Source organism: Cetorhinus maximus, chromosome 22 (assembly GCF_964194155.1).
Source record: "Cetorhinus maximus chromosome 22, sCetMax3.hap1.1, whole genome shotgun sequence".
Classification (NCBI taxonomy): Eukaryota; Metazoa; Chordata; class Chondrichthyes; order Lamniformes; family Cetorhinidae; genus Cetorhinus; species Cetorhinus maximus.
The window spans coordinates 6413468-6427459 of NC_135900.1; the positions used below are offsets into that span (position 1 = coordinate 6413468).

General features: G+C 44.5%; 1 protein-coding gene across 1 annotated transcript in view; it reads right to left on the reverse strand.

Annotated features, from left to right (window-relative positions):
- Nucleotides 1-13943, reverse strand: part of cyb5r3 (cytochrome b5 reductase 3) — a 37737-nt gene extending 23794 nt beyond the window's left edge. Inside the window, exons 1-2 of the mRNA XM_078567702.1 lie at nt 13851-13943; nt 4135-4263 (exon numbers count right to left, since the gene is read on the reverse strand). Of these exons, the coding sequence (XP_078423828.1) occupies nt 4135-4263; nt 13851-13871 (150 nt within the window). The 5' untranslated portion in view covers nt 13872-13943. The remainder of the gene's footprint in view (nt 1-4134; nt 4264-13850) is intronic.
- Between the last annotated feature and the right edge of the window lie 49 nt (nt 13944-13992).

Genomic DNA, 13992 nt, shown 5'->3' on the forward strand with positions numbered 1-13992 from the left:
TTTCTATTCAAATGATCATCTAATGCCCTCTCGAATGCCTCAATTGAAACTGCCTCCAACACACTTCCAGGCAGTGCATTCCAGACCCAAACCACTCGTGTGCAAGAGATTTTTCTCATGTCACATTTGCTTCTTTTGCAAATTACTTTAAATCTGTGCCCTCTTGTTCTTGATCCTTTTACGAGCAGTAACAGCTTCTCCCTATCTACTCTGTCCAGACCCCTGCATGATTTTGAAAATCTCTATCAAATCTCCTCTTAGCCTCCTTGTCTCCAAGGAGAACAGTCCCAACCTCTCCAATCTATCCTCATAGCTGAAGTTTCTCATCCCTGGAACCATTCTCTTCTGCACTCTCTCCAATGTGTTCACATCCTTCCTATAATGTGGTGCCCAAAACTTTTTTTTTTAAATTAATTCATGGGATGTGGGCTTCGCTGGCTGGGCCAGCATATATTGCCCATCCCTAGTTGCCCTTGAGAAGGTGGTGGTCAGCTGCCTTCTTGAACCGCTGCAGTCCATGTGGTGTAGGTACATCCACAATGCTGTTAGGGAGGGGGTTCCAGGATTTTCACGCAGTGACAGTGAAGGAACGGCGATATATTTCCAAGTCACGAGGGTGAGTGACTTGGAGGGGAACTTCCAGGTGATGGTGTTCCCATCTACCTGCTGCCCATGTCCTTCTAGATTGTAGTGGTCATGGGTTTGGAAGGTGCTGTAAAGGAGCCTTGGTGAATTCCTGCAGTGCATTATGCAGATGGTACACACTGCTGCTGCTGTGCGTTGGTGGTGGAGGGAGTAAATGTCTGTGGACATGGCGCCAAACAAGCAGGCTGCTTTGTCCTGGATGGTATCAAGCTTCTCGAGTGTTGTGGGAGCTGCACTCATCCAGACAAGTGGGGAGTATTCAATCACACTCCTGACTTGTGCCTTGTAGATGGCGGACAGGCTTTGGGGAGTCGGGAAGTGAGTTACTCATCGCAGGATTCCTAACCTCTGACCTGCTCTTGTAGCCACAGTATTTATATGGCTAGTCCAGTTCAGTTTCTGGTCAATGGTAACCCCCAGGATGTTGACAGTGGGGGATTCAGTGATGGTAATGCCATTGAACATCAAGGGGCAATTGTTGGATTCTCTCTTGTTGAAAATGGTCATTGCCTGACACTTGTGTGGTGTGAATGTTACTGGCCACTTGTCAGCCCAATCCTGGATATTGTCCAGGTGTTGCTGCATTCTGACATGGACTGCTTCTGTATCTGAGGAGTCGTGAATGGTGCTGAACATTGTGCAATCATCAGCGAACATCCCCACTTCTGACCTTATGATGGAAGGAAGGTCATTGATGAAGCAGCTGAAGATGGTTGGGCTGAGGACACTACATTGAGGAACTCCTGCAGTAATGTCGTGGAGCTGAGATGACTAACTTCCAATAATCACAACCATCTTCCTTTGTGCTAGGCATGACTCCAACCAGTGGAGTGTTTTCCCCCTGATTCACATTGACTCCAGTTTTGCTAGGACTCCTTGATGCCACACTCAGTCAAATGTAGCCTTGATGTCAAGTGCAGTCACTCTCACCTCACCTCGGGAGTTCAGCTCTTTTGTCCATGTTTGAACCAAGGCTGTAATGAGGTCAAGAGCTGAGTGGCCCTGGTGGAACCCAAACTGGACATCAGTGAGCAGGTTATTGCTAAGCAAGTGCCGCTTGATAGCACTGTTGATGACCCCTTCCATTACTTTACTGATGATCGAGAGTAGACTGATGAGGTGGTAATTGGCCAGGTTGGATTTGTCCTGCTTTGTGGACATACCTGGGCAATTTTCCACAAAGCCAGGTAGATGCCAGTGTTGTGGCTGTAGTAGAACAGTTTGGCTAGGGGCGCGGCTAATTCTGGACCACAAGTATTCTGTACTATTGTCAGAATATTGTCAGGGCCCATAGACTTTGCAATATCCAGTGCCTTCAGCGATTTCTTGATATCACGTGGAGTGAATCGAATTGGCTGAAGATTGGCAGTGATGTCGGGAACCTCTGGAGGAGGCCAAGATAGATCATCCACTTGGTACTTCTGGCTGAAGATTGATGAAAATGCTTCAGCCTTATCTTTTGTAGTAATGTGCAGGGCTCCTCCATCATTAAGGATGGGGATATTTGTGGAGCCTCCTCCTCCAGTGAGTTGTTTAATTGTCCACCACCATTCATGACTGGATGTGGCAGGACTGCAGAGGGAGTTGCCCTGGGAGTCCTCAACATTGACTCCGGACCCAATGAAGTCTCATGGCATCAGGTCAAAATTGGGCAAGGAAACCTCCTGCTGATTGCTATGTACCACTCTCCCTCAGCTGATGAATCAATGATCCTCCATATTGAACACCACTTGGAGGAAGCGCCGAGGGTGGCAAGGCTGCAGTCATGGCCCCTTTGTCCATGTGTAAATTCCTTTTCAGGTCCCTAATCAGCCCTACTCCTCCTTTTACTATTTATATGTCTATAGAAGATTTTGGGAGTCCCCTTTATGTTGGCTGTCAGACTTTTCTCATAATCCCTCTTTGCTTCTCTAATATGTTTTTTCACCTCCCCTCTGAACCTTCTGTATTCCTCTTGGTTATCAATTGTATTTTCTACCTGATACCTGTCATAAGTGCACTTTTTCTTCTTTATTTAATTGCAATCTCCTTTTTTATCCAGGGAGCTCTGGATTTGTTTGTCCTACCTTTCCCTTTCGATGGAATATAAATTGACTGTGCCTGAACCAATTATTGTTTTTGAAGGTAGCCCATTGTTCAGCTACAGTTTTTCCCGCCAATCTTTCTTTCCAGTCTATCTGGCCCAGCTCCGTTCTTGCCCCATCGAAGTTGGCACTTGTCCAGTTAATTATTCTTACTCCGGATTGCCTATCGTCCTTTTCTATCATCATCCTAAAATGTACAATACAATGATCACTGTGTCCGAAATGTTCCCCCACTGACACTTGATCTACTTGGCCCGCCTCATTTCCAAGAACCAGGTCCAACAGTGCATCTTTTCTTGTTGGATTGGACACATAATGCTGTAGAAACTTCTCCTGAACTAGGAACTTCTGCCACTCTCCACCCTCTACACTATCACTGTCCCAGCCTACGTTCAGGTAATTAAAGTCCCCCATTATAACTACTCTATAATGCCTGCATCTCTTTGTAATTTCCCTGCAGATTTGTTCTTCCATGTTGCCCATCCCTAAATGCCCTTGAACTGAGTAGCTTGTTGGGCCATTTCAGAGGGCAGTTAAGAGTCAACCACATTGCTGTGGGTCTGGAGTCACATGTTGGCCAGACCAGGTAAGAATGGCAGATTTCCTTCCCTAAAGGACATTAGTGAACAAGGTGGGTTTTTATAACAATTGATGATAGTTTTCTGGTCACCATTACAGAGATTAGCTTTCAATTCCAGATTTTGTGAACTGAATTTAAATTCCACCACCTGGCAGTTCCCCTCCAAGTCACACACCATTCCGACTTGGAAATATATCACCGTTCCTTCACTGTCTCTGGGTCAAAATCCAGGAACTCCCTCCCTAACAGCACTGCGGGTGTACCTACACCACATGGACTGCAGCCGTTCAAGAAGGCAGCTCACCCACCACCTTCTCAAGGGCAACTAGGGATGGGCAACAAATGCTGGCCCAGCCAGAGACGCGCACATCCCGTGAATGAATGAAAACAAAAACCAGCTGCCACAGTGGGATTTGAACTCATGGCCCCAGAGCACTGGATTACTAATTCAGTGACATTACCACTACAGTACCTCTGCCTGAGTTTATCATACTAACTATTAAAGTTATCCTTTAAACACTCCTGGCTGATGCTGTTCCAGTCACTTATTTTCTTGGTCAAATGCAATTTGCAGATCTTACTCAGATATTTGGAGCAGAAGACAAGCTGTGTTTTGTTCTCATGTTAGGCCATTGCTATGCTGTACACACTGAAAATCCTGTTCTTCCAAGATACAAACAAATTGAATTATTAACCCTTAACCTGCCAAGATGTCCAGCATTGTGGTTGAAGTTAAAAGGTTTTGAGTGAATAACAACACAGGTAGTTTGAGTTACTGCCATGGTGATTCAGGTCAATTTGCAGCAAGCTCACACCATCACTCACCTCTTTATCAATCAGTCTCAGTGGATACTTGATATTTGGGTCCTCAAGTGTGATTGGTGGACTCTTAACCTTGAGCCGAAGTAGCTTCAGAATGAGGTCAAACAGCGACCTGAGAAAGGAACCAAATACCTGAAAAATGGAAGGAGATATCATCATAGATCTTGGAGCGCAGGAGGTCATTCAGTCCATTCTGCCTGTATGGGGTCGTTAGCTCAGTTGGCTATAGTGTGGCTCAGAATAACGCCAACGGCCCAGGTTCAATCGCCGTACCAGCCGTGATAGTTCATGGAGGCCTGCCTCCCCACTTGCCTCTCAAGCTGTACAGACCAATCGTGTCTCTCTAATCGAGAGGTGCCTGTGGTCCTTTATGGAACCATACCTGGTTCTTTGAAGGAACTATCCAAATTAATCCCAATAACAACCCTGCAAATTAATCCTCTTCAAATACATTGCCTTTCAGAAGTTCCCATGGTATCTTATTCTACCAACCTTTCAGGCAGAGCTTTCTAGACCTTAACATCTCACTATGTGGAGAAATTTCTCCCAATTTCCCCTCTAGTTATTTTGCCAACTATTTTAAATTTTTCGCCTCTGGTGCCGATCCACTTGCCAGAGGTACCTGTTTCTCCATACTTGGCCTCAAATAATAAACCTTCATGACTTTCAATATCGCTTAGATCTCCCTTTAACCTTCCCTGCTCTAAAAGAGAACAATCCCAGTTTCCCCCACCCTCACCCCATAACAAGTCCCACATCCCTGACAAACCTCCTCTGCAACGTCTCCTGTGCACTGACACTCCTCCTTAAGTGTGCCTAGAGCTATACACAATATTCCAGCTGAAAACTAACCAGAGATTTGTAAAGGTTAAGCAAGGAAGTCAAGCTATTGACTTCAATGCCCCTACTTACAATGCCAAATATCACATACTTATTCCAAACTGCCAAATCAGCTTACCCTCAAGGAATTGTGAATATACACCCCCCCAAATTGCTCTGCTCTTGCACCCTCAGAATAGTACCATTTAGATTATACTACGTCACCGTGCTGCTCTTCTCAATGTGCATCACTTCATACTCACTCACATCAAACTGTATCTGCCATTTGGCTGCCCATGTCCTCCTGAAGTCTGCTATCCTGCTCACTAATTACTGTGGTGCCAACTTTCATATCACTAAAAGTCTTTGAAATTATATTCTCTACACCCAAACCCAGGTCACTCAGGTGTAAGAAGAAAAGCGGGTGACCCAAAACAATCTCTGGGATCTCCCCCCGCACACTGCTCTCCAGTCACAGGCGAAACATCCAAACAGATCGTTTCTCGTGTCACGAAAAGTATAATAACTCTCATATTATTGAGATTTATTGTAAAAGTTTTGGATAGTTTGTGTGGGATTTAATTCAATTGGAGACAGTTGATCTGGAGGCTTTGACTCATCAAAAGAAGCCAGGTTTGAAATGCTGAACACGTTAACATGGCTGAAGTCTTAAGAGTGTAAGCTGAGGAGAATTTGCATTTTTGGATAAAATCAGGGCTGCTTGAATTTCAGAGATGATAGGAGGTTTACACCTAGCCAGAGAAGCCAGGCCAAGCAGTGTGTTTGTTTCTCCCCCAAAAGGTTACTAACAATGTTAGCACCATGAAAAGATTTATATTATGGGAAAGGTAAAGTTCCAAAGACATATGGGAACAATGGAATGTACATTAAAAAGGGAGAAACATGTATAAAGGAGAATGAGGCCGTGTGTCATTGTAAGATCTATCAGAAGTGTGAGAAGCCTCCAGTATTCGTGCATTAAGCCACTGTCTACAGAAACCAAAGCTGGGAAAAGCGACTTGGAATTCTACTATCCAGGGTGTTGTGTTGATTTGCCTGGATCTGTATAAAATCTATTTGTTTTTTACTTTTGCCTGGAAATCAGATTAATTAAGGGTTTTAGGAGTTATTATTGTAGTAATTTGTAGACCTATGCATGTGCTTGAAATCTTTTCTTTTGTTAATAATTGTTTAATCTAGTTTTCTAAAAAAAAAATCTCTGAAGTCTTGGTGGACTTATTACCTCTGAAGTCGGGGCATGCATCTCAAAACAAAATACAAATTGCAAAACAGTTGTGATCGTGTGGTCAAGTTTCCCTCGTGGATTTGATCTGGCTGGCACCCATCATCTGCCACATCATAACACTCATGGCTGTGGTGACTTCTACAATCATAATCACCCTCCTGCCGCTGACCAAATCAGAAGACCCTATCCTAAGGGATGTGACTGCGTCCTGGTACAAAGTATCCAGGTAACTTTCCCCCTCACTAATGCATTGCAGTGTCTGCAGCTCGACCTCCAGCTCAATGACTTTGAACCACAGACACTTACTACAGGCATGTTTGTCCTGGATCACATTGGCATCCAGGACTCTCACATTTTGCAGTCCCACACGTTACCCGGTCATTATCAATTCCTGTTTGTGGGACCATGCTGTGCGTAAATGGGGTTTTGCTGTGGCGTTTTCTCCATTCGTTGATGAAAATAAAAGGCAGGGTTGCATTTATATAGCACCTTTCACAACCTCACGGTGCCCCAGAGTGCACTACAGTCAACGGAGTACTTTTATCAAACATTGTTACTGCTATAATGTAGGGAATGCTTCAGTCAACTTGCACAGCGAGCTCCCAAAATCAGCAATGGAATAAATGACTAGATCATGTATTTTGGATGTTGTTTGGGGCACAAAGTGTACTATCTCTGCCTCTTTGTATTCCTGCAATGTAAAAGCATAAAGAATTTTTAAAACAAATATCACTTGTAGGGGACACCAAACCTAGGGGCCATAAATTAAGTTAGACGCTGATAAATCCAAAAGGGAATTCAAGAGCGATTTCTTTACCCAGAGTGTGGTGAGAATATGAAACTGGCTATCGCATGAAGCAGTCGAGATGAGTAGTTTAGATGTATTTAAGGGAAAACCAGATATTTATTTGAGGGGGGAAAGGAGTTGACTGATATGCTAATAGGATGGGACGAAGAAAGGTGGAAGGAGCTTGTGTACAGCGTAAACACCAGCACGGACCAGCTGGGCCGAATGGCCCGATTCTGCGCTATATTTTGTAAAAAAAAATTCTGGGCTATGTCAGGGGGAAATGAAATCTAGGAAGTGCCCCTCCAACCTCCAGGAGGTGATTAAAACGGATTCCTGGAGGTCACAGGTTCCGTGAGGTACAGGGAGACTGGCGGCACTAAAACACCAAGAATTAATTCTACAGGAAAGGAGATCTCACGGACAGTAATGAAGTCAGCCAGCTTTCCGAGCATCTGAATACATCAGCTTTCTGAATTGTTGTAGTGAATCTTCACTCAGTACGTGACCAGGCAACTTGTCCCAGGGTCAACAACCCTCTGCATAAAAACCTTTCCCCGTCTGACCTCATTCTACGTTTATCTAACTAACGAACCTGACCTACTCCACCCGAGGACATCAGCCTCAAACAACCACAGACTTTACAAGATATTCAAACCGACTGGTCTGTGACGGTGTAAAAACAGAAAATGCTGGAAATACTCAGCATCTGTGGAGAGAGAAACAGAGTTAACGTTTCAAGTTGAATATGACTCTTAAGAGCTGAAGTTAGAAATGTGATGGGTTTAATGCTGTAGAAATTTGTTTAATGCTGTAGAAATTTGATGGGTTTTATGTTGTTCAATGGAGGAAGGAGGGGGGAGTAGAACAAAAGGGAACGTCTGGGATAGCATTGGGGGCGGGAGGGATTAAATGACATCTTTGTCATGGAACAAAAGGCAAAGGGGGTGGTAATGGTTGCAGTAAAGAAACAAAGCGTTTGTCCAGAGTGAGTGTGAATGGTAGAATTACAAACAGCTCTGTCTGAAAGCAAAAACACAAAAAATAAGATTTAGACCAGCATATGGCAAAAAAAAAAGTCAAAATGGGGGACCGAGTTCACAGTCTCAAATTGCCGAATTCAATAGGCTGTAAAGTGCCTGATCAGAAGGTGAGGTGTGGCTCCTCGAGATTGCTTTCAGCTTTACTGGAACAGTGCAGCAGGCCAAAGACAGAAACATCAGCCAGATGGTGAATTAAATGATAAAAAGATTGGGGTCACACTTGCAGACTGAGCGTTTACATTTGGTTTCCCCATTGTACAGGAGATTTCTGGTCTGTGTTTATGCTCCACACGAGCACACACAGCATAAACTTCAACCCACTTCACCCTTACGCACTTTAACTTTTGCTTTAATACATCAATGCTATGACAGAGGCCTTAATATTAATGATTAAAACCATCAGATCTTCCTGAACTGGGGAGGGGTTTGCTGAATGGTTGCATGTTCTGCCTTTTCAAAAAGTCCAGCTGACACAGTGCAGGTCCCAGGGGGTGCGCTGCCCCAACAGAGGAGCAGCCCCCAGGGGAGCACCAACCCTTCAGAGGGGCAGGCCTCAAGGGGAGGAGCGCGCCACTCTGTCAACATTGGCATCTTTTTAATGAGTCATTAAATCAGAGCTCCTTCTCCCCTCCCAGGCTGATGTAAAAGATCCCAGGCAGAGCTGGGTGAAACAGGGAGTTCTTCCTGACGTCCTGATCGATATTTGTACCTCAACCAACATCACTCTCAGGTTATGCAGTCATTCGAACATACAAACTAGGAGTAAGAGTCGGCCATTCAGCAGGCCTTGAGCCTCCTGCACTATTCAACAAGATCATGGTTGATCTGACTGTGGCCTCAACTCACACATTCCACCTGCCCTGGATAACCTTTAGCTCCCTTGTTAAGGATCTATCTATCTATCGCTGCCTTAAAATGTGTTGGAGGTGAGTCAGAAAAGGGACTGATACCTGGGACGAGTGGGTTGTCTTATGAGGAAAGGTTGGACAGACTGGGTTTGTTTCCACTGGAGTTTAGAAGAGTGAGGGGTGACTTGATTGAAGTATACAAGAGCCTGAAGGGTATTGACAAGGTGGACGTGGAAAGGATGTTTCCTCTTGTGGGTGTGCCAGAACTAGGGGGGCACTGTTTTCAAATTAGGGGGGGGCACCCTTTTAGGGCAGAGATGAGGGGAATTTTTTTCTCTCAGAGGGTTGAGACACTTTGGAACTCTCTGCCTCAGAAGGTGGTGGAGGCGGAGTAATTGAATATTTTTAAGGTGGAAGTAGATAGATTCTTGTTAGGCAAGGGAATCAAAGGTTACTAGGGGTAGATGGGAATGTGGAATATGAAACACAAACGGATCAGCCATGATCTTATTGAATGGCGGAGCAGGCTCAGGGGGCTGAGGCCCATTCCTGCTCTAATTTCGTATGTTCGTAAAATATTCATTGACCCTGCCTCAACTGCTCTCTGGCGAAGAGCTCCACAGACTCTCAACCCTCAGAAACAATTTCCCCATATCTCCGTTTTAAATGGAAGACCCCTTATTTTTAAACTGCGAGTCTTGGTAATCTCTCACACAATGGGAAGCAAATTTTCAACATCCACCATCAAGTCCCCTCAAGATCTTATATGTTTCAATAAGATCGCTTATCATTTTTCTAAACTCCAGTGGATACAGGCACAGCCTATCCAAAACAAAAACAGAATTACCTGGAAAAACTCAGCAGGTCTGGCAGCATCGGCGGAGAAGAAATCAGTTAACGTTTCAAGCCTTCATAGCCCTTCGGCAGAACTCAGCCTATCCAACCTTTCCTCATAAGGTAAGCGCCCAACCCCAGGTGTCAGTCGAGTGAACCATCTTTGAACTGTTTCTAACGCCTGTACATCCTTTCTTAAATAAGGAGACCAAAACTATACACAGTACTCCAGATGTGGTTTCACCAATGCCCTGAACAATTGCAGCAAAACATCACTATTTTTATATTCCATTCCCCTTACAATAAACAACATTCAATTTGCCTTCCTAACCACTTGCTGTGCCTGCATACTAACTTTTTGTGATTCATGTACCAGGACACCCAGATCCCTCTGTACCTCAGAGTTCTGCAATCTCTCTCCATTTAAATAAGATGCTGCTTTTCTATTCTTCCTGCTAAAGTGGACAAGTTCACATTTTTCCACCTTATACTCCACCTGCCAAATTTTTGCCTACTCATTGAATCTATCCATGTCCCTTTACAGGCTCATTGTCCTCTTCAGAACTTACTTTCCTACCTATCAATGTGTAATCAGATTTAGCAACAATACATTCAATCCCTTCATCCAAGTCATTGACATAAATTGTAAATAGTTGAAGCCCCCTCACTGATTCCTATGCCCTCCGCTTATCACATCTTGCCAACCCAAAAATGACCCATGTATGCCTACTCTGTTCCCTGTTAGCTAACCAATCCTCTATCAATCTTAATATGTTAGCCTCTACACCATGAGTTATTATTTTGAGTAGTCACCTTTGATGCATCACCTTGTCAAATGCCTTCTGGACTAAGTACAGCGCATCCACAGGCTCCCCTTTATCCACCTTGTTCATTACTTCCTCAAAGAACTCTAATAAATTAGTCAAACATGATTTCCCTTTCACAAAACCATGTTGACTCTGCCTGATTGTACAGAGATTTTCTGAGTGCACTACTGTAACCTCCTTAATGTTAGATTCCAGCATCCTATGACAGATGTTAGGCTAAATGGCTTGTAGTTTTCCTGAGGGAGTCCCATTCACTATTTTCCAATCTGATGGGACCTTTCCAGAATCAAGACAATTTTGGAAAATTAAAACCAACTCATCTACTATTTTATCAGCCACTTCTTTTAAGACCCAGGGATGAAGTTCTTCAGGGCCTGGGGACTTGTTAGCTTTTAGTTCTAATAATTTTCTTAGTACCCTTTCCCTGATGATTGTAATTGTTTTAAGTTCTTCCCTTCCTTTCACCTCCTGATTTATAATTATTTCTGGGGTGTTATTTGTATCCTCTACAGTGATGACAGATGCAAAATATCTGTTTAATTCATCCACCATTTCCTTATTTGCCATTATTAATTCACCAGACTCACTCTCTAGAGGACCAGCACTCAAATTAGTTACTCTTTTCCTTTTTAAAATCTTGCAGAAACTCTGTTTTATATTTCTAGCTTGCTTTGTCTTGTATTATCATTCCTCCCTTCTTATTAATCTTTTAGTAATTCTTTACTGTTCCTTATATTCTGTCCAATCTTCTGACTTGCCACTCATCTTTGCAGAATTATACACTTTCCCTTTCAATTTGATGCCCTCTTTAACTTTCTTAGTTAGCCACAGATGATGCTTCCTTCCCTTAAAGAGTCTTTCTTTCTCATTGGCACATATCTTTTCTGAGTATTCTGAAATATTTTCTTAAATGTCTGCCATTGCATCTCTACTGATCTATCCTTTATCCTAATTTCCCAGTTCGCTGTAGCAAGCTCTGTCTTTATGACATCATAATTGCTATTATTTAGGTTTAAAACACTAGTCTTAGATCCACTCCTCTCTCTCCCGCAAAATGAATGTGAAATTCAATCATATTACGATCACTGCTACCAAGGGGCACCTTCAATATGAGGTCATTAATTAACTCTGTCTCACTGCACATTATATCATTGGGGAGATGGTGGTATCGTGGTAACATCACTGGACTAGTAATCCAAAAGCCTAGGCTAATGCTCTGGTGGAATTTGAATTCAATTAATGAACCTGGAGTAAAAACTAGTCTCATTAATGGTGTCATGAAACTATCATCGATTGTTGCGAAAACACATCTGGTTCACTCATATCCTTTCGGGAAGGAAATCTGCCTTCCTTACCCAGTCTGGCCTACATGTGACTCCAGGCCCACAGCAATGTGGTTGACTCTTAAAATGCCCTCAGCAAAGCCTCTTTCCTAGTTCTATCTATGTCATTGGTACCTATGTGGTACCTATCCTCCCCCTCCCAATGCAAGTTCATCTCCAGCCCAAAGCAGATGTCCCAAACCCTGGCAGCAGGCAGGCAAGCACAGCCGTCTGGACACCCACTCTCAGCTGCAGAGGACTGTGTCTATCCCCCTGTCTATACTGTCCCCTAATACCACTACATTCCTATTAACTCCCCCACCGCTTGAATGGCTTCCTGTACCCTGGTGCCATGGTCAGTTTGCTTATCCAACCTGCAGCCACCATTTTCAATCATACAAGCTGCAAGAACCTCAAACAATTGCAAAGGCTGAGGGTCCTCCACTTCTACCTGCTGGGTCTCCATACCCGCCTCACTTGCAGGCTCACCCTCCTGCCCCTGGCCAAATCAGAAGACCCTATCCCTAAGGGATGTGACTGCTTCCTGGTACAAAGTATCCAGGTAACTATCCCTCTCCCTAACGCATTGCAGTGTCTGCAGCTCGGCCTCCAGCTCAATGACTTTGAACCACAGACACTTACCACAGGCACGTCTGTCCTGGATCACATTGGCATCCAGGACTCTCACATTTTGCAGTCCCACACGTCACCCGGTCATTATCAATTCCTGTTTGTGGGACCATGCTGTGCGTAAATGGGGTGCTGCCTTTCCCACATTACAACAGTGACTACACTTTTGGCTGCAAGTGCTTTGAGATGTCCTGAGGTTGTGAAAGAAAAAGATAGAGAGCCTTGCATCTATATGGACCTTTTCACAGCCATCGGACATCCCAAAATGCTTTACAGCTGATTAAGTGCTTTTGAAGGATAGTCACTGTTGTAATGTAGGAAACACAAGCAGCCGAATTGTGAACAGCAAGCTCCCATAGACAGCAGAATAATAATGACCAATTTGTTTTTGTGATGTTTGAGGGATTTATATTGTCCAGGGTACCTGGGAGAACGCCCCTGCTCTGCTGTAGCATACAGCCATAAGGGTATTTCTGTTTAAAATCTCATCCGAAAGATGGCATCGCCAGTTGTGCAGCACTCCCTCAATAGTGCACTAGCTTATCAGTCTTGGCATCCGCATACAAGGCCCAAGAGAGATTTAAACACAACTTTCTGACTCAGAGATTAGAATCCACCCACAGAGCCACAGCTGACAAAAAGGCACTGACTGTATCAACGCAAGCCAGGAAGCTCTAAACTAGACTGTAAGCCAGTTCTGTTACCAGCGCTTCCAGGCTCAGGGCCAATGGATTCTGTCAGACTTTCCGAAGTCTGGAGCTGCAGTCAGAGGCCAGGCTGGGTGGAGACTGTTTCTGCTGCGCCAGATCCAGCCAGCCTGTCACCCGAAACAGTGTCAGAGGCACCCGTGCCACTTGCCCGACAGAGGGAAGGGTCAAGGCTGGGGATCAGTGACCTGTTTTGGACCATGACTTGGATTTAACCGAAGTTCTCTGTCAGGGAACAAGATAGTGCCTATATATATGTATATATATATATATAGAGCAAAGCCACAGGTAATGAAGCAGCCAATTGCAAACTCACCCACATCACTTCAATTTTACCCTCTACACATCATCTCACTCTTATCAAGGGCAATTAGGGAGAGGCAGTAAATGCTGGCCTTGCTAGTAAAGCTCATGACCCATGAACACTTCCATTTTACCCCTTCAACCCCATCACTTCCTTTCTCTTCCCTACCCCTCTTATTCTTTTATCCCTACCACTCAACATTTTTTCCCTCCTCCATTTTCACCCTCCCTCCCTCCTTCCTTCCTTCCTCTCAAGACTCTCATTCCCTCTCTTACCCCGACCCTCTGCCACCCTCCACCTCGTTTACTGACCCTTTCCCCCCCATTCCCCCCCATTCCCCCCTCTCTCTTACCCCAAGCACTCGGCTCCACATTGTTTCTTCTCCAGGAGAGATCCAGACACAAAAGTAACCGCAGCGAAGCTCCGCCCACCAGCCTTATCCCGGGGCTGGCCGCCCCACCCCCTTCGCCTCGCGGGCCTATAGGCTGCATGCT